Source organism: Suncus etruscus, chromosome 6 (assembly GCF_024139225.1).
Source record: "Suncus etruscus isolate mSunEtr1 chromosome 6, mSunEtr1.pri.cur, whole genome shotgun sequence".
NCBI lineage: Eukaryota > Metazoa > Chordata > Mammalia > Eulipotyphla > Soricidae > Suncus > Suncus etruscus.
In genome coordinates this window covers 26836166-26860917 of record NC_064853.1, presented here as the reverse complement: position 1 = coordinate 26860917, position 24752 = coordinate 26836166, and the positions used below count along the sequence as shown (strand labels likewise).

The 24752-nt window shown below is 39.7% G+C and overlaps 1 protein-coding gene across 2 annotated transcripts in view; it reads right to left on the bottom strand.

Annotated features, from left to right (window-relative positions):
- The window catches only part of EPS15 (epidermal growth factor receptor pathway substrate 15), a 169472-nt gene that overhangs the window by 51608 nt on the left and 93112 nt on the right, over nucleotides 1–24752 (bottom strand). For both annotated transcript variants that reach the window (XM_049774674.1, XM_049774675.1), the window contains exon 13: nucleotides 12874–12946. In XM_049774674.1, coding sequence (XP_049630631.1) covers nucleotides 12874–12946 — 73 coding nt within the window. The remainder of the gene's footprint in view (nucleotides 1–12873; nucleotides 12947–24752) is intronic.

Here is a 24752-nt window from a genome sequence, read left to right as displayed (position 1 = left end):
AATATCATATAATTCATTTTATAGTCCATTTCCTCCTATTTTAAATTATAAGAATTAAGAAACATTATTTCATTGCTATATTCTCACTTCTTGTATACAGATGTATATAAATATATTTCTATATAAGATTATTTCATAAATGATCATTGAATGGTAGACGACTAATATTTCAATTCTATGAATCTATATTCCAATGAAAATCTTAAGACTCTTCAAGGATTCTGATAGGCTAATTCTAAAATATATTAAAAGAATAAGGAAAAATGGGGCCGGAGAGATAGCATGGAAGTAAGGATTTTGCCTTTCATACAGGAGGTTATTGGTTGGAGGTCATTGGTTCGAATCCCAGCATCCCATATGGTCCCCCGTGCCTGCCAGGAGCAATTTCTGAGCCTGGAGCCAGGAATAACCCCTGAGCACTGCCGGTGTGACCCAAAAAACCACAAAAAAAAAAAAAAAAAAAAAAAAAGAGAATAAGAAAAAATATCTAGCATTATAAATGTAAAAAAAAATTACATTCTTCTATTCGATATTGTAAGTTAGAAAACGAAAAAAGATTTTAGTGTTGAATCAAATATAGATGACTAGATCAAAGGAACAAAAAAAGAGATTTTAGACACAAATCTCAGTATATACATAAAAACTAATGGTAAGATAAGATATAAAAACTGACTGAAGGGCTGGAGAGATAGTACAGCAAATAGGGGATTCTAGCTGGACTCCTGAGCCTACAGGATCCAATCTCTGAGCACAGAGCCAGGAGTAAGCCTTGAGCACTATAGGATGTGGCCCAAAAAGTGTAAAAAAAAACAAAAAAAAAAACCAAAGACTGGATTTTCGTGTTTCAGCTGCTATCAAATTACTATAACACTTATCAGCATGTCTAAATTATTTTACTTGACTACATTACTGATACATACTCAAAATAGAGATAAGAACTTTAGCTATCACTACCACCTGGATACTGTTTCTCAATAAAGACATGCTACGTTTTCAGTATCCTTCCTTGATTCAGAATTTTCTTTCTTTGACTCTTCCTATTCCAAATGTCCAACAACATTAAAACAACAAACAAAAATGTCATTGCCAAGAAAATGTATTTCTTTTTATGCAAAATTAAAAAATATATTTTAGTTTTTATAACAGTATTAAATCTATGCTAGCTAAGTAAAAATTGTGATTATTTTGTTTGAGGCCATACCCAAAGTAAGCTCAAAGCTTGACCTTGCACTATTTCTCTGGCCCTGCACAGAATTACATCTTACCACCACCAATGTAGCCAAGAACCTCCAGCAGTGCTCTTTATTTGCTATTTCAAAAAATATAATGGTATTCTCTTAACTGAAACATGCCACAAAGCACATTAAATTATCAAATATGGGCCCAACACTATCCTTTCTCCTCTTCTGCTACCCTTTTTTACTCAGGTTCATTTAGGTCCCAACCTCTTTCCCTAATAGACAATCTTAATTTCCCTGACACTTTCCTAAGTCATTTCTCCTGCCCTTCTTTATCATCACTATCAGGTAATAATATATTATTTATTTTTCAAAGCACAGCCAGATTTAATCTCTTTGTACCTACCATGATCTCCCTTTATCTGTGGTATTACGGCAGTTCGTACCTAATTTCTATTAGGATACTTCCTACAGTGTATTATAGGTTAATCACCTAAAGTACTAAGCTAGTCTCTAGTCTTTTATTTGAGGTACTGCAATTTATTACAACGTCAAGTTCTTTCCAGATAATAAAGTAGTGAATTGTAACTAACACAAGAATCCAAATATCTATATGACAGAAACTATTAGGGAATGTGCCTGAAATTTACATGAAGAACTAAATGTTCTTTAACCTGCTGTGAAAAGTTGCGCTCATTTAAACTAGAACTATTGATTAAAATTATGTTCAAACTGACCTCTGATAAATGATTTTAGTTATGTTTAAAAAGAGAAAACCCAGGGTAGGAGTGATAGCAGTGGAAGGGTGTTTGCCTTGCATATGGCTGACCCAGGACGGACTTGGGTTTGATTCAGAGCATCCCATATGGTCCCCTGAGCCAGAGGTGATTTCTGTGTGCATAGCCAGGAGTAACCCCTGAGCATCACCGTGTGCACATTCCCCCTCAAAAAAGAAGACCTGAATTTAGCCCCTGCTCACACCCATCATCTTGCAAGTAGAGAATCAACCCTTTCCACTAATGGCAAAAAAAAATGCCTGCCTTCCCCGGTTAATTGATCAGCTAACAACTCTGAGGCCTTATTAGGGAGATTCCCCTTTTTGCCTTGCAGTTACACCTGACACCTTCAGATATAAAAACAGCCCAAAAACAGATCCAAAACTGAACCTCATCAAATTGCCAAACCAAATACTCAACTCTATAGATCCTGGACTGCATGGTTGCATACGTGGCCATATGAAACCTTCAAGTTTTAGTACTATCAGCCCAGTAGGATCACAGCAAATCTGATGGGAAAGTTGCATAGAAGACCACAAAGCTCAATAAGCCTAAAACTATAATAAAGAAGGTTCAATTAGCATTAACAAACCTAGTAAAGCCTCAGACAGTGACTTTAGTAACCCCATTGAGATAGCAATAACAACAAATAGACTTTTATTGATCTAAGCTTTGATAATTCTACTGCCTTCTGTTATACCAAACAATAGGAAGGAAAATTGTGTCTGAAAGTGGTGAGTGGGAAACTGGGAATACTGGTGGAAGAAAGGTCACATTGGTGGTGGTACTGGTGTTGGAACATTTAATGCCTGAAACAACGTAATATGAACAACTTAGTAAATCATGGTGTTATAATAAGAATAAAAATTTAAAAATCCCGTTATAGGGCTGAGGAGAAAGCTAGTGAAAGAGCACAGGCCGGCCCGGAGAGATAGTACAGCGGCGTTTGCCTTGCAAGCAGCCGATCCAGGACCAAAGGTGGTTGGTTCGAATCCTGGTGTCCCATATGGTCCCCCGTGCCTGCCAGGAGCGATTTCTGAGCAGACAGCCAGGAGTAACCCCTGAGCACCGCTGGGTGTGGCCCAAAAACCAAAAACCAAAAAAAAAAAAAAAAACAAAAAAAAAACAAACAAAAAAAACCAACGAAAGAGCACAGGCCTTGAATGTGTAAATGTTGGGGCCTGAGGAGGAGCTTAGTTGCTTGCATTTGAGTGTTAAGGCCTCAAGTTCAAACCCTGGTGCCATTTCATACACTGACACCAGTCACAATAGCTTCACTTAGTACCTAGAGGTTCTTCTGTTTCTTGTTATCTCAGAGTTGCAAGCAATTTCCAGCTGTACTGAAGCCAGGAGCAATGAAGCTTAAAAAGGGTGAGACTCATGGCAAGTGCTGCAATCTTTAAAAAGCACAATCTCAATATTCAAAAAAATTCAACTCCTGGTGAGCACAACTAAAAGGTGCACAAGGCATGCAAAGTACCAGAAATGGAGTGGGACTACCCCCCACCCCCAGCAAGCAAGCACCATAATACGTGACTCCTGGAGAAACCACAACTAAATGTTCAAGCGTCACACTCAGATACTGCCATCCCTCTGACCTCAACAATAAACCATGAGGTGCTGGCAAGTGCCCTACCCCTATATTATTGCTCTAGACCCTGAAGAATGATCTTTAACATCCAATTATATTTGGTTTATTAACTGAATGTTCTTGGAACTATGTGTAAATAGACTGATGTGAGTGAAGTGAAAGAAAAAAGAATAAAACAAAATATTTAAGAAGAAGAGGGGTGGGAGGGCTAGTACAGCAGGTAAGGTATTTGCATACAGTAGATCTAGGTTTAATCCCTGGCATCCTATATGGTCTCCTGAGCCCCATCAGGAATGATCCCAGAGCAAAGAGCTAGAAGAAAGCCCTGGGCACTGCTGAACATGGCCCAAAATCCGAAAAAAAAAGAAAAAAATGTACAAGCAGATATAATTTTGTTAAGCATTGTCAGTGTGACAGTTCAAGCTAGATCAAGACATTAATATCTCTCCATGTCTATTTCTAAATAGAAAAACAGATCTTCTCTTTTAAAATTTGAACAGTAACTCATTTATAAATAATCCTTTTTCAGTAAGCTGATAGTCAATAAATTGCACAAAATAAAAATGAAAAGAAGTAATTAAATACACTAACAGAATGAGAAACAAATATCGACAAAGTTAACTAGTAATGCTATTGCCAACTATAATGCATTTTCCATAACAGGAAGTACTGATAATTAATTTTTTAATTAAAAATAATTTTTTTTTGGTTTTGGGTCACACCCGGCGGTACTCAGGGTTCACTCCTGGCTCTGCACTCAGAAATCGCTCCTGGCAAGCTTGGGGACAATATGGGATGCCAGGGATCAAACCAGGGTCTGTCTCAGGTCAGCCACATGCAAGGCAAACGTTCTACCACTGTGCTATCGCTCCGGTCCCTAATTAAAAATTTTTAATAAGGGCCCAGAGAGATAGCACAGCGGCGTTTGCCTTGCAAGCAGCCGATCCAGGACCTAAGGTGGTTGGTTCGAATCCTGGTGTCCCATATGGTCCCCCGTGCCTGCCAGGAGCTATTTCTGAGCAGACAGCCAGGAGTAACCCCTGAGCAATGCCGGGTGTGGCCCCAAAACCCCCCCCCCAAAAAAAAATTTAATAAATCAATTCTTTAATTGAATCCTGTGAGATAGAGTTGTTCATGATTGAGTTTCAGTCATACAATAGCTAACCCTTCACCAGTGCACATTTCCCGCCACCAATGTCCCCAGTTTCCCTTCCACTTTCCCCCACCTGCCGATTCTGAGACCAATGAAGGCAATGGAAGGCACATTTTCTTCCCCATACTTCCCACACTTGACCCTTGACCAGGGAAGTGGCAGATGCCCCTCGCAAACAATGTCTTCCATCAAACTAGACTATTTTCCCTCAAGAGTAAGAGAGCCTACTGGAAGAATCTTCTGCTGAATAAGTCATGCAAGCATGTGACTGAAGAGACCTGTAGGTTTCCTTCCTACTTCTACTTTATTTTCTCCATAATGCTCTACTTGCCCACCTTGGCAGAAGCAGAACAGGAGTTGAGGGGCTGGAGAGATAGCATGGAGGTAAGGCATTGCCTTTCATGCAGATGGTGGTTCGAATCCCAGAAAAAAAAAAAAGGAAAAAAAAAAGGAGTTGAAAACAGCAAGGATAAATTGAACAAGTACTGTAACAAAGTGCCAGGTTTTGTTATTTAAGTTCCTCATCCAGGAAGAAAGAGACACATGTGCTGGAATCTGGAATCTTGGCTTTATTTAAAACTAAGTTTGGGGGCTGGAGCAATAGCACAGCAGTAGGGCATTTGCAGCAGCAAACCCAAGACAGACCTGCATTGGATTTCGGGCATCCCATATGGTGCTCATGCCTACCAGGAGAGATTTCTGAGTGCAGAGCCAGGAGTAATTGCTGAGGGTGACTGGGTGTGGTCCAAAAACCAAAAGAAAGAAACAACACCCCCCCCAAAATCCAACCAATCAAAGAAAAGTTTGAAAAAAAATACCGTTTTCTAGAATTCACAAGTTACTAAAAATGATAAAATAATTCTTTTTTTCTGCCCATGAAGTACTGTAGAAAATACAGAAAAGTTTTTAAATACATAAAAATTCTTAGCTACACACACACACACACACACACACACACACACACACACACACACACACACACACACACACACACACACACACACACACACACATTATTTTAGCCATACTCAGCAATTATCAGGGACTACTCCTGGCAGTGTTTGGGGGACCATATGGGATGACAGGGATGGAATCCACATGGGCCTCGTGCAGGGCAAGCGTCCTATCTGCTGTACTCTCAGTTCCCTCTAAGAGTAAAATAATTTGTTTTAGTGATACAGTCAGTTGTACAAATGAATTTCAGAATTAAATATTATGAAATATAAACATGAAATCTACTTTGATCTGATTCAACAAAATAGAATAAAAATTAAAAAGGATGCTAATATAGGGGCCGGAGAGATAGCATGGAGGTAGTGCATTTGCCTTGCATACAGAATGACAGTGGTTCGAATTCCAGCAACCCATATGGTCCCCCAAGCCTGCCGGAAGTTATTTCTGAGCTTAGACCCAGGAGTAACCTCTGAGTACTGCCAGATGTGACCCAAAAACCAAAAGAAAGAAAGAATAAAAAAAAAGGATGCTAATATATAACTAAAACAACATAAAAACAAACAGGGGCCAGAACTATCACATAGCATTCAAGCATTTGCCTTTGCACGTGGCCAATCCAGGATCGACCTAGATTCAATCTTCGGTATCCCATATGGTCCCCAGAGCCTTCCAGGAGCGATTTCTGACCACAGAGCCAAGGAGTAGTCCCTGAGTACCACAGGGTATGGCCCAAACATCCATCCCCCCCAAAAAAAAGTGAAGCTGGAGTGATAGTACAGTAGGTCAGCATTTGCTTTGTATATAGCTGACCCAGTTTCAATCTCTGGCACTGTATATGATTCCCCAAGCTAAGCAGGGAGTGACTCCTGAGCACAGAGTCCAAGGGTAAGCCCTGAGCAGTGCTGGGTATGGCCTACCAAAGGGGAAAAAGAAAAACTTGAAGCATAGTATTTTCCAGCATATAAGATGTCCTTTCACAACCCATGAAAAACTTCCTAAAAGTTTTAAAAGTAAGTTACTTCTTCAAAGTAAGAGGGGGGCAGATTACTCGTCCCTGAAGCTGAAATAAGTTTCAGCATGCCATATACCGGCATATAAAATGACTCCCGACTTTTAGGAAGTTTTTCTTGGGTTGAAGGGTCGTCTTAGATGCCGGAAAATATGGTATATAAGGACATCTACTAATACTAGCATATCTATACCTAAAGTTTATTAAAGAGAACAAGGAGAATGTAAATTATACCAGCGATATCACCAAAAATGTTTTGTTTTCTTCAACTCTCTAATTTATTATGTTGGTCTAATTTGCAGAATGGAAGTTATACGGTTATTTTGGGGACTTCCAAGCAATTGTTGGGAGGCCTGGGACTCCTCCTGGCAATTCAAGGTTCAATGCGAGGAGGGCCTGAGAATGCAGTGCCACTTGGCTTAATTGGTGCTGGAGATTACTCAGGCCACCCTGAATATGCTAGGGGAACTCCAGGGCAATTTGAGCCTCCAGGATTTTGCCTGGCCATGCTGTAGAGGGGACTGAACAAAGGTAGGCTGGATGCGAAGCATGCCCCATTTCCTCTACATTATCCCTTTGGTCCCTGAAATTATTCTTTACTTTTATTTTTATTTTATTTTTGTTTTTTGGGTCAAACCCTGTGGCGGTGCTCAGAAATCGCTCCTAGCAGGCTTGGGGGACCATATGGGATGCCGGGAATCAAACTGGGGTCTGTCCTGGGTTAGCCACATGCAAGGCAAATGTCCTACTGCTGTACTATTGCTTCGGCCCCCCTGAAATTATTCTTAACAATTATGGGGGGTACACAAAAAGGTATACTTATTGGTAGGACACATGTCCTATCTGTGTGAGGCATCGGATTAATTCTTGGCACCCCCCCCCCAATATATATGTGTTTTTATGTGTGTATGCATACACATTTATATATAATATTCATGAATATATTTATATAACTTTTAGAGCAAAATATCTAAGTCCAAGAACAAAAAGAGCGAATATTAAACTAGGTGGGTGCCAGAAGACCTCTTTAACAGCTGCCTTTATTTCCCAATCATATGCTTCCCAGCATGTTCTAAGAGAATTACTGCTAGGAAAAGAATGCTGAGCTCATGTATCTAATTTTATTTCCACCCAAAATAAGTCATCCTTCTTCAACTAAAGTGAAAAAAGCAACAATGTGAATTAAAATTTTGGGTTTTTTTTTTTTTTTTTTTTTTTTTTAGGGCACACCTGGAAATGCTTGAGGTTACTCCTGGCTATGTACCTAGGAATTACTACTGGTGGTGCTCAGGGGACCATATGGAATGCTGGGGATCAAGCCTAGGTTGGCTGTGTGCAAGGCAAATGTCCTATCTGCTGTACTATGGCTTCCAGCCCCAAATTAAAAACTTTTTATAAAACAAAATACATGGATAATCACTATGAAGCAATGAATCTTAAGGTAGTTAAATAATTGAATTTTTGTATGAGGTTTTGTATTGTTCTTTTGTATGAACAATATAAATAGTCCAAGATAGACTCAGTATAATCTACTGTGCTTTCCAACTGTCTCTGTGGTTTCTAGGTCTGTACTGTAATCATTTCCGGGGGGTGGGGGATGGAAGAGGTAGGAGCTACTCATGGCTTGATGCTCAGGGACTGCTCCCAGCAGTACTCTGAGGACAATGTGATTGAAACCAGACTTCTTTTATTTTTAAGCCCTCTCCCCTTTTTTTTTAACCAAGGCATGATTTACAAAATGATTCATAGTCGAGTTTTAGGGATATAATGTTCCACCACCAGTGTCGGCTTCCCTCCACCAATGTCCCCGGGTTCCTTCCACCCTCCAGCATGTCTTCTTGACGTGGACGTTTTAAAATTGGATCACTGTACTTTAAATCTTATGCTTTTAGTGTTGTTGACTTGATGGTTTAGATGTATACATATGCCATGCCTGAGGTCCTTGACCTGACTTATTACACCATCTGGCTCTCCTTACCCACCCTCTCTAAATGCCCCCCCCCAATTTCTTTCCTTACACAGTCCTAATTTTTTTTTGTTTGTTTTTGGTTTTTAGGGCCATACCTGGGTTCAGGGGTTACTCCTGGCTCTGTGCTCAGAAATCGCTCCAGGCAGGCTCGGAGAACCATATGGGATACCAGGGATCAAACCTGGGTCTGTTGCAGGTTGGCCATGTGAAAGGTAGAAGCCCTACCCCTGTGCTATAGTCCTGGCCCATGTCCTAATTTTTAGACTATAGAGTTAAGGCTTTCTGCATACAAAAGATGCATTCAGCACTTCTTGAAGTTTATTCATTTTACTGTTGTGAACAATCTTTAAATTTATCTCCATGGTAGATCTGAGATACACAATTTCTAAGCCTCTATCAAATTTCACAATTTGAGAAAAACTAGCTTGGAATCCATATAAAAACAACCCAAACCAGTAAAATAAAATGTAGGATAAGCCATATAAGAAGTTACATACTCTGCACTGGGAGTTCCAACCCAGAACAAAGGGATGTAGACTAAGAGGCAGTTTTTGTCAGAGAAGAGATGGGATCTGAATTAGGCTTTATGGCATGGTTAGAGTTCATTCAGCAAGGAGAGTAGAAATATTCTGGACCACAACAACAAAACGTAAAAAGGGTGAAATAAAAGGGAATACAAATAAGAATAAGGATGTATATAGTATCTAAATCAGAGGGAGACAATATTTTAAAAATTAGAACAGGATGGTGCAGGCAGATAGTTCAATGGGTTGAGCACATGCTTTGCACAAGGGAGGTCTGTGTTTTATCTTCAATACTGCACCGTCCAGTAAGCATGTACAGGCAATCATGCATGCCAGATACAGATATGGCACTGCTGGGTATAGCCCAGACCTGTGCACATTAGAGGTCAGAGATAGTACAACAGGTAGGGTTCTTGCTTTGCACATAGTAAACCCAGATTCGATCTCTGGCATCCCATATAATTCCAAACTCTTCCAGGAGTAATTCCTGAAAGCAGAGTCTGGAACAATCCCTAAGCATCACCAAGTATGCTTCCCCTTGCAAAAAGAAAAAAAACCATAACAAAATAGGTAAGTTTCTCTTCCCCCCAAATTAGTTTAGGAGAAAAGTTTTATCTCAGCAGTTCCTGGAAATAATTCAAAAGGTCAGAGAAGTAAGAAAATATCTAAGAAAGCATATGCTACTATGAGTATCTTTTACTGAATTAGGAAGACTATGTTAATGTAAAAAAAAAAAAAAAAAGCTAGCTTCCGGGCCTCTATGGAGCTTTGAAATTTTGATTTCTGAGCTTGAGATATACATTCATATAAATTACTCTTTTTTTTGTTTTTGTTTTTGGGTCACACCCAGCAGTGCTCAGAAATCGCTCCTGGCAGGCTCGGGGGACCATATGAGATGCCACGATTCAAACCACTGTCCTTTTGCATGAAAGGCAAACGCCTTACCTCCATGCTATCTCTCAGGCCCTATAAATTACTCTTTGTGACTTTAGATTAATATAAAGAAAAGCAAAACAGTCAGAGGATTCATATCTGAATTATGCAGGTACTCATTAATATTGTCAAATTTCCCTCAATTCTCTTCTGATGTTTTCGTTTTGGCATTTCTGATTATTACTTATGTCAGAAAGTGAGATTAGAGAAAAGTAGGAATACAATGCTTTTATTTAATGTGCAGATTTCCAAACTTACTTGGCCTATTACCCCCCCCTTCACAGAAAAAAAAATAGACTATTCCCCCACTCTACAAAACTACTTTCTTTAACCAAAAACACCTTCTCATTATATATGAATCTACTGCAGTCCTCATGGATCTTTCTAGAGACATCCCCCAACTCCAGGGTTTGGGAGTGGTATTGTCCACTTGGAGAAACATTAGTATTTCATTATCATATACAATAACTGTCTTGGGCTGAAATGAAATACATCAAAAGTTTTAATTCAATGTTCTTGTCAATCAACCTATGTTCAATAATTACAATTTCACTTTTACTAACTATATTCCAGAATGATTTTTATCATATCACACTTAAGCAGAAAAATTCAATAATTTAGACTTTATCAGACATTTTGGGAACAGGAGATTGCTCAGGGATGCTTGCTTTGCAAGTGAGAGCTGCTGAGTTCAATGCTCTGAACAGCATTGGTGACCCCTGAGCAGTGCCATATCAACAGGCCTGAACTATCTGGTTTATTTGGACAAGCACCATGAGGAGAGGCCTCCAACACTCCTAGGTAGTATTTGGAAGGAAAGACCTCAACTTTTAAAATTTAACATTTTGCAACTTTTAAGAATATATATCTTACTATAACCACTAAGGAAAACAAGTAACCACAAAGAAAACATGAATGAGAACAAATCTTCTATAAATAGTAGAAATAAAAATAATCACTTACTTAGTTGTAAAGGAAAAAAATATAAATACTAGTATTCTTCCAAACTGGCTACTTAAACTCACATGCTTGAATGACACAGTAGGAAGAAAACAGTAGAAAGATATTTGTGAATAACAAAATATTGTCTATCAGGGCCAGAGAGACAGCATGGAGGTAAGGCATTTGCCTTGCATGCAGAAGGACAGTGGTTTGAATCATGGCATCCCATCTGGTCCCCCGAGCCTGCCAGGAGCGATTTCTGAGCAAAGAGCCAGGAGGAACCCCTGAGCGCTGCCGGATGTGACCAAAAACAAAAACAAAAACAAAATATTGTCTATCACAAAACCTTTGTAAATGCAACATTGCCTGGCTATATTTAGAACCTTTCCAAGATCAGTAATTATATTGTTTCAGATTAATTAACTGTGGACTACTTTGTTTTTTTCATTTAAAAGTTAATTCAAAAAGAACTGCTTAAAATCTGTGATTCTTGCATTTCTTAAGAAGCTCAAGGACCAGGGAATAGCTCAAGAGGTAGAGCACATGCCAAGCATGTGTGAGGCTCTACATTCTATTCCTGCCATGACAGAGCCCCCAACTCAGCACATATTGTTTGGCCCAGATGAGCCCCCAAACACTGCCAGGCACAAGTACCAGGAGTGTCCAGCTCCCAAGTTCTATGGGGTCTGGCCCTACTGGGAAAAATAAAAGGTCATAAAACTGAATGAAATTTTTTTAATTTAAGTAACCACACCCAATTCACTACTACAAAGATACAAGATCTCTTGACTCTGTATCATCTTCAAGAAAATTTCTAAAAAAGAATTCAGAATATGAGGATCAAATTCCATCAAGAAGTCTCCTTCTGGCTTCTTCCTCAATCATCTTGCCAGCCTAGCATTAAGTCTGCCTGACAGACAGTTCTGGAGAAATGCCCTACCTATATCAAAACAAAACATTGGCTCTAACAATGTCTAGAGTTCATCTATTTAAAATGATCAGAACAAGCAGGGAATTTCATCATACCAGCAACATACTTAGAAACACTCATCCCTAAGCTTTTATTGGTAACCGCTGCTCGTGCTTCCATGCCTGACCTCCTGCATGTGCTGGTACAGCAGTAGGAAACTGTCCCAATTCCTGGTCACATGTGCTGCTTACAGCTCTGATGCAACAATGCCCAATTTTCTATACTTTTTAATATCTAGACTATTAACTTTAGAATGATTTGAATAAAATTCCTTTTTGTATCACTTCTTAACCAGAAAAGACTTAATGTCTTTTCTATCTGTAAAATAAAGCTATTTGAGATCATTTAGTGAAAATAAATTAAATCTCTTTTTCTAGAGTTTAAGGTATCCTGGATACTAAACAAATTTTAAAATTATTCAATATTGTTTTGCAATCTACCAGCATTCTAAGAAACAGTCCTTTAAATAGTAGGTCTCTTATCTAACAAAATCTTACATCCATGAAAAAGCAATTTGCATTTTCATGATGATGACTTTTTCACTCATTTAATTTTATAGGTGTAATAATATTTACATGCAAGTTATCCAAACTTACCTTTAATGATAAAATATTCAGGTAGATGTTACCATAAAAATACTTTTAAAAACTAAAAAATTATGCTGAGAAATACTGCTTTCTCATTGCAGTGTAATCTGCAGGCCAGAAATCAAAGAAAAACATCATTTTGCAAAAGGTAAATAAGTATTTGTCACATAAGTTATTCCCTTGGTCTATTCCTCAGAATCATAATTATCACATAGTAAATGACACAATACATTTTAAATTAATTCTCCTAAATCAGAAATGAATACTGAATTTTATAGCTCACATACCTGAACCTCACTTGTCCTCTGTTTAATAGTATCTTCTTTCTCTTTAAGGTCCTGTTCCACATTATTCTTTTCCCTAGAAGACCAGCAAACAATGCAAGAATATTTGAGAACATCAGCTACAGCCGGTATGGTTATCCATCCTCCTAATCCTGAATCGCTTTTTAAATACATAGTGAAACATTCAATTTTTAAATGAAGGGCAGATATTTCTACCCTCTTTTAATTATTTATGGAATAGAAATCAATATAAGCTCTGTTTGTTAAAAAAAAACTGCTTTCTCACTAAAATGTGGTGAAAAGGGAATAGATTAAAAAAGAAAGAGGAGAAATATAATCAATGAAACACTCTGGTTTCACTGATATCACTGTTACTATGGAGATGCTGTCCAATGAAAACTAGTAGTGAGAAGAGGAGGGGGCATCAGCGCTGTAAGCTTAACCCTTAAGCACCACGGTAAAAGCAAATGAAAATGGCAAATAGAAACAGTCAACAACATTAAGGGAAAGGAAGAAATTTACTGAAGTGCTAATTTCCCTTTGAATTGCTGGTGTGTCCAATATTAGAATGAAACACAGATAAACATAATATTGTCATTACAAAAGCTAACTGGTCTGTGTAATTACCACATCTACTCCAAAAAGCTATTTTATCTATCCCAATTGATCAAAATACATAAAACAATGTATTTTAGGTTAAAAACTAATAATATTAACATTCATCCTAATCTTCAGAATAAAACTTGCTAGGATCCACTTTTACTATGAAATATCATTCTTCAAAAAAATTTTTTAACATGGTGGTACTCTGGATTTACTCTTGGCTCTGCATTCAGTGATCGTGACTGGCAGTGCTCCGGGGACCAGATGGAGTACCACGGATCGAACTGAGGTCGGCCCTGTGCAAGGCAAATGCCTTCCCACTGAACTATTACTCTAGCACAATTATTTAATTCTTATATGCTTTGATCAGAGTCAAATTCCCAATGAATAAATTCCAAGCTATCCAATATTTTGAATTACAAAATTATCATTTCTTCTGATATAATAAAAAAAGTTCCTATTTGTTCAGAAATCAATCTCTCTCTCTCTCTCTCTCTCACAGACATACAGTTCCCTTTACATTATATTGTACAAAATGAGAGAAAAATTCAGACTTCTTTAGTAAAATTTTGAAGAAGGGGGAATATATTTTTTTTTAAAAGGCAACATGAAGAGAGTTGGTTGGCATTCAAAAAGCCTTCAAGATAAGTACTGCAGTTTTTCCTAGAGCTTCATTACTAGTTTCATTCTAGACAGACCCCAAACATAAGCAGAGGCTCCAATAAGCTGTAGCAAAAAGAAAAGTGAGAAAATGTTACAAGTGGAGATACACTGGGGCTGGAGAGATAGCATGTAGGTAAGGCGTTTGCCTTTCATGCAGAAGGTTAATGGTTCAAATCCCAGCATCCTATATGGTCCCCCTGAGCCTACCAGGAGTGATTTCTGAGCATAGAGCCAGGAGTAACCCCTGAGCTCTGCCAGGTGTGACCCAAAAACAAAAAACAAAACAAAAAACAAATGGAGATACAAAATGGACAACACACAATGCATTTATATTCCTCACCTTTATGAAGAACTATTTTAAATGTAAGCAATAATCAACTGGATTATGTAGGCACAATGTTCCTAAATTTGTATGGGAAAAAATTGCGTGAATAAAGCTACTGTTGGTGTTACTTTTAAATACTTTCGAGGGCCACTGAGCTTAATAATTGTCAGATGGCTCAAAAAGTGGGTGGTTGCCACTACCTCCTTCCTCCGGTACTCCAGGGCTTTTCCTGGCCACATGGCTGGGCAAGCCAGCGAGGTGGGTTCCTTGGAGGAGTTTTCCTAGGCTTTCCCCATTTCCCTCCCGGCTCCAAAGAGAGGGTCTGAGGTGGGGGCTCTGACCTGCCAGCCTTCTAGCTCCGGAAGGATCTCCTTCCTTCCTGGGAGCCGGGAGGTTCTGCCAGCATGGTTTTTGGCAGCCCTCCACCATGCCAAAGGCCTCTAACCAGGCCTAGGAAGGGGTGCAGGATATGGGTCACCCCCGCACCCCTCTACCTTCTTCCTCCGGTCCTCCAGGGCTTTTCCTAGCCACATGGCTGGGCAAGCCAGCGAGGTAGGAATAGCAGCATTAGGACTTACCAGGGAAGTTCCCTTATTAAACCTGTCCGTTGTGAAACCACATCCCCACGTGGAACATTATGACAAATATATGGATATCATTGTGTTTCATCTGCTTGTCATTATTTGAATGCCGTCCAGGAGCTCGTTTTATCCTTTACTCCCTCACTCCCATCTCTTGTTACCCCACATTTAACCATTTTTCTGTACTAATGATTTTTCTTTTGGCCAAGGTGGATTACATATCTTTCACAATAATTTTTTGGGTGGAGTCTGAAGCTTCAGCAGGCAATGCTCATGGCAAGGTTCCATGCTGTAGGCTTTTTGGCCAAGATAAGGTGAAGATGCAGCCTCGGCTACCCCCCACAGCCTTCTCTTTCCTTCCTCCCTGTCCCCAGGGTTATTCCTGAATACCTGCTCAGGGTCCCAGCAAGTGGGTTCCAGTGAGGTGCAATTTAAAAGAGACCCCAGGCATCCTTGTTCCTGCAAGGGGCTGGGAGGGGACTGGTGAACTTTCAACTTCCAGCAATTAGGAAGCAAATGGCTCTCGGGAAGTCAGAAGCTTCAGCAGGCAACAAGGGGAGGACATGGCTCCATGTTCTCTTCGCTTGTCCAAATCACAGACCAAAGTGGTGTCTCGGAAACACCCCCCTCCCTCTTGACTATTTCTAAAACATAAAAGGGACACATGTATCTCCTTCGTATATCTCAGATGTATTCCCTTAACATCTATAACTCTTTTTGAACATCCTCATATAGTGACAATTTTGCCCACTTGATTTGTTATTTGATTGTTTGGTTTTTCCCCCTTTGAGATCTGTTTTATAAGCAATACTGGTAGAAGAGTATCTCTGTATAGATTTCATGTTTGAACCAAGTTATGGGGAATGTTGGACTTTATTCGTCAGTCCCCAGATGCACCAACAATATCTTGTGGCATTGCTTCTCTTTTGCATAGGCACATTAAAATGGAAAAATAATACATATGCAAACAAGTTCTTATCTAATAGAGATGGGAACACAAATTTGGTAATGTAATTAGGCCTTTTACCCTGAACATTGGCATAATGATTTGGCTTAGACCTCAGAAGAATGAGCGTCGCTCACACACTCCTGACAATGGATACCATCTATGGAAACAACCACAATTGTCTATAACCTTACTAGGATCCAAGCCTTTATCAGGGAAGATCTACCACTGCTTTGGCATTGACTTACTCCAAAGAGTGCTCCCAACACCCAGACGACTCAGCAACAGTCTGCATGCAGGGCAGATCGCTCCGCATTTAATGGTATGCTGAAACTAAAGGATGCTCCACATCAGCCTGACATCGATGAAAGAAATGCACAGAATCCAGAGTCTTTAAATATAAGAATCTGATACCAACAATAGCTAAAGTGTGAAAAAGTTTCACTGGGACCACAGAGAATGACTTGAGTTGGACGGACTGGTATGCCTGGAACCCAGAGTCTGTCTTATGCCAATAAACTTTTGGGGTGAGGCCTTTTTGTAATCAGGTCAAGGATTTTTTTCCATTTTCCCCATTTTTCTAGACCTATGCAAACAACAGTGATTGCCACTATCACACCTTTACTATATTTTTTTTACTCTTATCCTTTAAGGAAAAAAAATACAACTTACTGAACTTAAAAACAAATAATTGTAGTAGAATGCCTGTCTCGAATACAGGCAGGGGATGGGAAGGGGGGAGGGGGTAATGTTACACTGGTGAAGGGGGGTGTTCTGTTTATGACTGTACCCAACTATGATCATGTTACTTAAATATATTTAAAAAAAAAAGTGGGTGGTTGAGTTTCTTGAGATTTTAAACAGTTCCTTACCGTGGGAATCCTTTTTTACAGCCTGGTTACTCCTTTACCTCAATGTATTTATTATGTGGAGATCATTCTCCATTTCCAACCTTTATAAAATTAGGTAAAATTAAAAATAGAAAAACAGGGGCCAGAGAGAAAGCACAGTGGTAAGGCCCTGGGTTCGATTCCCAGAATCCCGTATGGTTCCCCTAATCTGCCAGGAGCGATTTCTGAGCGCAGAGCCAGGAGTAACCCAGGAGCTGCAGGGTGTGACCAAAAAGGGAGAGAGAGAGGAGTGAGAGGGAGAGAGGGGAGAAAGGGGGGGGGGAGAGAGAGAGAGAGACAGACAGACAGAGACAGAGACAGAGAGACAAAGAGAGACAGAGACAGACAGAGACAGAGAGACAGAGATTTAAATATGCCCCACAAATTCAGCAAGCTCAATCTCAGAAATTTTTTCTTTCTGAGAAGACTGTTTTCAGTGCTGCTGCAGGATGTCACAGATAAGTCACATGAAACTCTGGCATCCCCTTCCGAAGCCTCCAGAGAGTGTTCACACAAAGTGTCAATTCAGCTGCTCATATTTGGACAGCAGGTATATAATATGATTTCACAGAGGAGCACTGCACTCACTGATGTGCATATTTTATTCAATCTTTCTGCTCCACTGTTAACACTATTATTGATAGTGTCTGCTCAAAGATCAAGTGTGAACAAAATAAAACAGGGTTGAAGACTGAAGAAGGCATTGAGCTGGCCTGAAGTAGACAACACAGACCAACAGGAGAACAAAAGAGGGAATTTCTTGGTAAAAAAAAAATAGATTACAAAGGCATCTCAGCTTTAACCTGCGTATATAGTAATATTTGGTAAAATTAAGAAAGCTCTTAAAGTACAAATTTCTTACTATTTGGGGAGTGGGAGGAGTGGGAAACAGTGGTGATGTTTCCAACTATATCATGAAATTAAATAAAATATGAAAATCTCTCTAGGTATTAATTTATTTTGGGGGTATTTTGTTTTGTTTTTTGTTTGTTTGTTTGTTTTTGGGCCAAATCCAGTGACACTCAGGGGTTACTCCTGCCTACGAGCTCATAAATCGCTCCTGACTTGGGAGATCATATGGGATGCCAGGGAGCCGAGGTATTGATTTCTAATTTCTCTTAAGGACATGATTTAAGTTTTAATCTCCCTTTCGCTAATAAAATTCTGGTTTCATAATTCCTTTTACTGTATTACCAAAACTAAGCATTATAATACACTAATACATATCCGTAAACAGAAAATTTTATAGAATAAATTAATCAGGGGTTCGAAGAGATAACACAGAAAGTAAGGTGCTTGCCTTGCATGCAGTTGGCCCCAGTTTCAATTTCCAGGACTATACAGTCCCTTAATTCCTACCCAGAAGTGATCCCGGAGTACAGAACTGGGATAAGCCTAGAGCAAAGCCAATTGTGACCAAAAAAACCAAACCAAACCAAACCAAACAAATTAATTTAACCAGTTACACTGTTTTCTATAAAAAACAAAACAAAACAAAAAAACAAACCTTTTTATTTGTTTCTGGACCATACCCAGTGATGCTCATGGCTCTATACTCAGGGATCAATCCTGGCAGGCTTTGGGGATCATATGGGGTGCTGGAGATTGAATCTAGGTCTGCTGTATACAAAGCAAGCACCTTACCCAGTGTACTATAAATCTTGTCCCTCTAAAACACATTTAGATTAAAAAATCTGTCCAATATAACACATTAAAATAAAATTATATTTTCAATAATAGTAATTTAAGAGAATCCCAAATGTTATTTTGTGACAGATGGAGTTCCCTAAGTAACCTAGTAATATACAGACAATACAGTCCTCAAATATAATTTCCAAAATATATGTAAAACATTATTTTCAAAGCACTACCTAGTTTGGATATTGTTAACAAGAAGTCATACCTTTCAAGGGGCCGGAGCACAACACAGTGGGTAGGGTGTTTGCCTTGGACATGGCCAACCCTGTTTGATCCTGGTATCCCATATGGTCCCCTGAGTCTGCCAGGAGTAATTCTTGAGTGCAGAGCTAAGAGTAAATCCCTCAGTGCCACCACATGTAGTCCAAAATCCAAAACAAAAACATCAACAAAAAGCAAGAAGTTACAATATTCAGTCAAGGAATGTGGCTCAAATGGAAGAGTGCACACTTCATATGAAGAGGCATGGGTTCAAATATCTGGCAGCACCACTGAGTGTGGAATTGATGGTCTAGAGCACTGCTGTGTGGGCCTCACCTGCAAGGAAAAAATGCTATTCCCTTCACCTTAGTAGCTTCCAGAAAAAGGATTAAAGAAAGATCCTATAGCTCTTCATTGATTCCTTTATCCATTTACTTGAAATCTCACACATACGAAACTATAAAGATAGTCCACTGGTATTCCAAAAAGTGACTGCTTGGCCAGAGTGATAGGACATAGGTAGGATGCTTGCCTTGCATTGCAACCAACCAGGGTTTGATTCCCTGGCATCCTATATGGTCCCCCTGCTCCACCAGGAGTGATTCCTGAGCTCAAAATTCAAAACAAAACAAAACATAAACTAAATTGTTCTGATTCTGAAGAACCTAATATCTGAACTGACAAAGAAAGCAATGTACAAACTAGGTTTTCAGAAGCCTAAAGTTGATAACTGCACTTGCTATTGCTATTCATAATATGGTCAAGTTCAAGGACTTTGGTGTTCATGTAATCTACTTCCAGACTCTTTTTATAGGGACAAGGGCATGAGATTGGTCTTAATATTATATAATAACAATATTGTCACAGAAACAGGAGGAAATCACCTTCAAAATCCTTTTCAGGAAAATAGCTTAATGTTTTTTAAAAATACAGTCTTTCTGGAAAACAATATGGATGTTTCTTTAAAAAACTGGACATTGAGAGCCTGGAGAGATAGCACAGCATTAGGACCAATGGTGGTTCGAATCCCGGCATCCCAAATGGTCCCCCGTGCCTGTCAGGAACGATTTCTGAGCAGAGAGCCAGAAGTAACCCGAGTGCCGCCAGGTGTGGCCCAAAAACCAACCCCCAGTAAATAATACCCAGACAATAGAGACAAGGGCTGGAAGGACACCCCATGATAAGTTTAACACAAAGAGTCATAAGTAAGTACAGGGGCTGGAGAGATAGAATAGACTGGAGCATAGCTGTAGTGTGTTTGCCTTGCATGCATTCCATATGGTCCCTCAAGCCTGCCATGAGCGATTTCTGAGCACAGAGCTAGGAGTAAGCCTTGAGTGCTGCTGGGTTGGCCTCCCCCCTCAACCCCCCCCCCCCAAAAAAAAACAAAAAAGAGTGGTTAACAGCTACTATGACAATGATAGAGAAATACAATGCCTGTCTCGAAGAGAGGCACAGTGTGAAGGAGGAGGAAGATGGGAGCATTGGTGGTGGGAATGTTGCAATGTTGCTCTGGTGAAGGGGGATGTGCATTTTATGGCTGAAACTCAATTATGAACATGTTTATAACAATGATGTTTAAATAAATTATTATTTAATTAGCAAGCACTAACCTAGGATGGACCATGTTCGATCCCCTGGTGTACCATATGGTCCCCCCAAGCCAGGGGCGATTTCTGAGTGCATAGCCAGGAGTAACTCCTGAGTGTCAAATGGGTGTGGCCCCCCCCCAAATATATATATATAAGCAACCTTTCTTTTTTTTTTTTTTTTTTTGGTTTTTGGGCCACACCCGGTGACACTCAGGGGTTACTCCTGGCTATGCGCTCAGAAGTCGCTCCTGGCTTTGGGGACCATATGGGACGCCAGGGTATCGAACCGCAGTCAGTCCAAGGCTAGCGCAGGCAAGGCAGGCACCTTACCTCTAGCGCCACCGCCCGGCCCCATAAGCAACCTTTCTTTTCCAACCAGTAAACAAAATCTAGAAACCAGTTGCAAACTAGAATGTTGTAAAACTCTTTAAGTTTTATTTTTTAATCCTGTGACTGACTTAAAAAAAAATCCTTCCAATGCTATTTCTGAGCACATAGCCAGGAGTAACCCCTAACATCACGGGGTGTGCCCCCCCAAAAATAAATCCTTCCAGGTAAATTTAACCCTAAAAATACTATTGTTATCAAAGTAGTTTGTCATTTAATATCTCTTTCAAACAAAGAATAGCATGATGCTATTCTTATTTTGTAGTCTTCAATAAGGCATGTTGGTCTTGAAGAGAATAAGAAAATGGGGTAAAAAACAAGATCTGGATTTTAGTCTGACTCTGATATGAGAAAGCATTTCTGCTTCTGATTAAGCCATCTCACCTTTCGTAAGAATGTTATTTTGCTATGCAAATGCCAGTAACGCTATCATCTCTTTCCCTCCCCTCCAATTTATTCCTTTCCTGTCATTTTGTTGTGAAGATCAGGAACTGAAAATTTGGCTGCAATGTTCACACACTGTTATTTGCTAATGCCCAGGGTTGTAGAGGTGACATATTTTTTCCTTTAGGAAATCAAACAAACAATAGTATCACCAGGGCTTGGTTTGCCCTCAGCAAGTGGTACTATGCTGATGTTTGAACTGCTGGCTTCATGCTTTGCAAGGCAGACACTCTAACCATGGAGCCCTTGATTCCATCTCTACCATATAAATGTCTGCAAGACAAAATGTAAAAGATGTTATTCAAGGCCAGAGCAATAGCGCAGCGGTAGAGCATTTGCCTTATATGCAGCCAACCTGGGACAGACCTAGGTATCCCTGGCATCCCATATGATATCCTGAGTCTGCCAGGAGCGATTTTTTGAGCACTGAGCCAGGAGTAACCCCTGAGCGCCAGTGAGTGTGGCCCAAAAACAAAAAACAAAAGAAGAAGAAGAAAAAAGATGTTTTACAAAAGGAACCCCCCAAAATGCAAGATTTTAAGTTGTTTGGTTGTGTTAGGTTGATTTTTACTTATGTTTAACACTACTTAGAAGTTTAAATAACATCAATAGATTCATTTTTAAATTTGTTAAAAGTAATTATGGGTTAAAGTTTAGATATCTGTAGAATTCGCAATTATGCAATTACCAAAACCTTTGCCCAGAACTCTAGTCTAAATATTGAAATAAAAAACTCATATACTGGGCCGGAGAGATAGCATGGAGGTAGAGCGTTTGCCTTGCATGAATAAGGATGGTGGTTCAAATCTCAGCTTCCCATACAGTCCCCCGAGCCTGCCAGGAGTGATTTCAGAGTGTGGAGCAGGAGTGACCCCTGAGCGCTGCCAGGTGTAACCCCCCCCCCAAAAAAAATCATAAACTGAGTTTCAAAAATTGAGAGTAGTTTGTTTAGTTTTTATTTATTTGTTTGTTTTGGCTTTGGGGCCAGGCCTGGTGGTACTCAGAGGTTACTCCTGGCTTTGTGCTCAGAAATCACTCCTAACAGGCTCAGGGAACATATGGGGTGCCGGGGATCAAACCCAGGTTGGTAGCATGCAAGGCTAAGCCTTACCTGCTGTGCTATTACTCCAGCCCAACCTCATTAATTTCTCAAAAAAAAAATTCCCTATGAGTCTGTATAAAATGGAATATTACTTAGTTGCAAGAAAAGAAGAAATCTTCTGGATGGTGCCAGAGCCATAGCACAGCAGTAAGACTTGCATGCGACCAACCTAGGATGGACCCTGGTTTGATTCCCAACATCCCATATGGTCCCCCAAACCTGCCAGAAACAGTTTCTGAGTGCAGAGCCAGGAGAATCCCCTGAGCACCACTGGTTGTGACCCCCCCCCACCCAAAGAAATCTTCTGGAGCAATAGCACGGCAGTGAGGACACTTGCCTTGCACGCAGTCCACCAGAATTTGGTCCCCAGCACCCCATATAGTCCCCTGAGCCCTCCATAAATAATTCCTTAGCGCAGAGCCAGTAAGTAACCCCTAAGCACTGCCAGATGTAGAAGAGAGGGGAGGGGAGGGGAGAGAAGAGAGATCTTCAGTTGATGCAACTTGGATGTAACTAAAGGGTGTCATGCATAGTGAAGTAAAGAGAGACAAATACTGGATGACCTCACTCATTTTGTGACTATAAAGAAACAAAGGAAAGCAAGAGACAAAAGCTTATGAAAACAAACCCTGAGATTCTGCCAACAGAACTGAGCCTGTCAAGCATGAGTAGATTGGGGGAGGGAGAGAAAAGGACAGGCAGGATGAGAAGGGACCTAATGCAGTGATGGGAGAATATTAGCATAATCATAGTGAATACAGTACAACAACACTACATGTCGAAAGAGCAACATTAATATAAGTGGAAGTCATCATACTTCAATTAAAAATTCAATGAGGACATGTGAATATGAATCAGGTGATGCAATAATTGTTGTTCATACAAAGAAACAAAGATAAAAGACAAGAGTCTTGGCCCTAGTTCCTGAATTTCCTGTGATATTAATTTCACACATTAATTTGTAATCCAGATATCTGGTTAAACAATGTTCTGGATATTATTTAAAAGGTATGTTTTAAATGAAATTAACATATAAAACAGTAGATTATGAGGAGAGTAATTTACTTTCATAGTCTTGGGAGACTTCCTCAATTTAGGAACTGTAGAGAAAAACCTGAGGTTCCCCTAAGGAAGAAAAGGGCAGTGTTTTCTCCAGACTCTACAGGAGTGGCAATATTAGTTCTTCCCTGGGGTACAATCCACTGGCCTTATCTGAAGATTTCCAATTTGCCAGCTCCTACAGTCATATAAGCCAACTCCTTAAAATAAATTGAAGGTTATATTTTAGTGGGAATTACTGTGAGGGGTGAAAGAGAAAATACTCAACAAAACCCAGCATATCCCTCTGCAATTCTAACACCTATTGAATGATAAGAACAAATAAAATCTGAAATCCCCCACACATATCTATTGAATGATAAGAACAAATAAAATCTGAAATCCCCCTACACACACACACACACACACACACACGTGTTACCCTTTAGGGAATACCTTTTAGTAAATTTCTCAGCAGAAATGCTGATGACCAGAAGGACCAGAAGACAATAGTATCGATTTAGAGCAAAAAGAAAACATTTTGACTGAAAATACTATCTGACAAAACTGTCCTTCAAAATTAAGGGGACAACAGGAGGGGTAGGGCAAGTCTCCCTCCCTGATGAAGCCTTGGCAGCTACATACACATTTTAAACTACCATCAAGCCAATGACCCAGCTTCACTGATTTTCCACTAGTAATTCCTGCAGACACCTAATTGCAAAAAACACCAAGTATGCCAGTTTTGTAGTTCTGAGGGGTCTCTGAAGTTAGGGCAGGCTACCTCCCCTGAGCCTCTGTACTTCCAGGAGTCCCAGCAGCCATGCCCATGATCCAGTCACCAACTTGTGAACTTCACAGATCCTTGAAGTCCCTCACCACAAGATCACATATGCTACGGCATAATACCTCCATATTTTTAATACTGACATCCCAGTTGGAATGCAACAAATTAGATATGAAATTATCATAGAGGCCCCTAAGCTCAACAAACAAAACCAAGAACACAAAATGCTCAGCTAGCAACAAACAGCTTAGCAAACCTCAGAGAATGACATAAATGACCCCATTTCAAGATATGACAATTTTCAAAAATTTCCTCAAAGAAGAAATTCAGGGGTCAGAGCAGTAATAGAGAGGGTAGGTTATTTGCCTTTCATGCATCTAACCCAGGTTTGATCCCCAGCTCCCATACAGCCTAAGCATCGCAGGAGTAATTTCTGAGTGCAGAGCAAGGAATAACCTTGGGAATTGCTAGATGTGACTAAACACCCTCCTCCCCCAAAAAAGACCCCAAAGGCACTTGAAAAAATGTTCTATATTCTAATCATAACAGGGAAATGCAAATCAAAACAACAAGAGGTACCACCTCACTCCAAAGACACTGGCAGTCATCACAAAAAATTAATAAT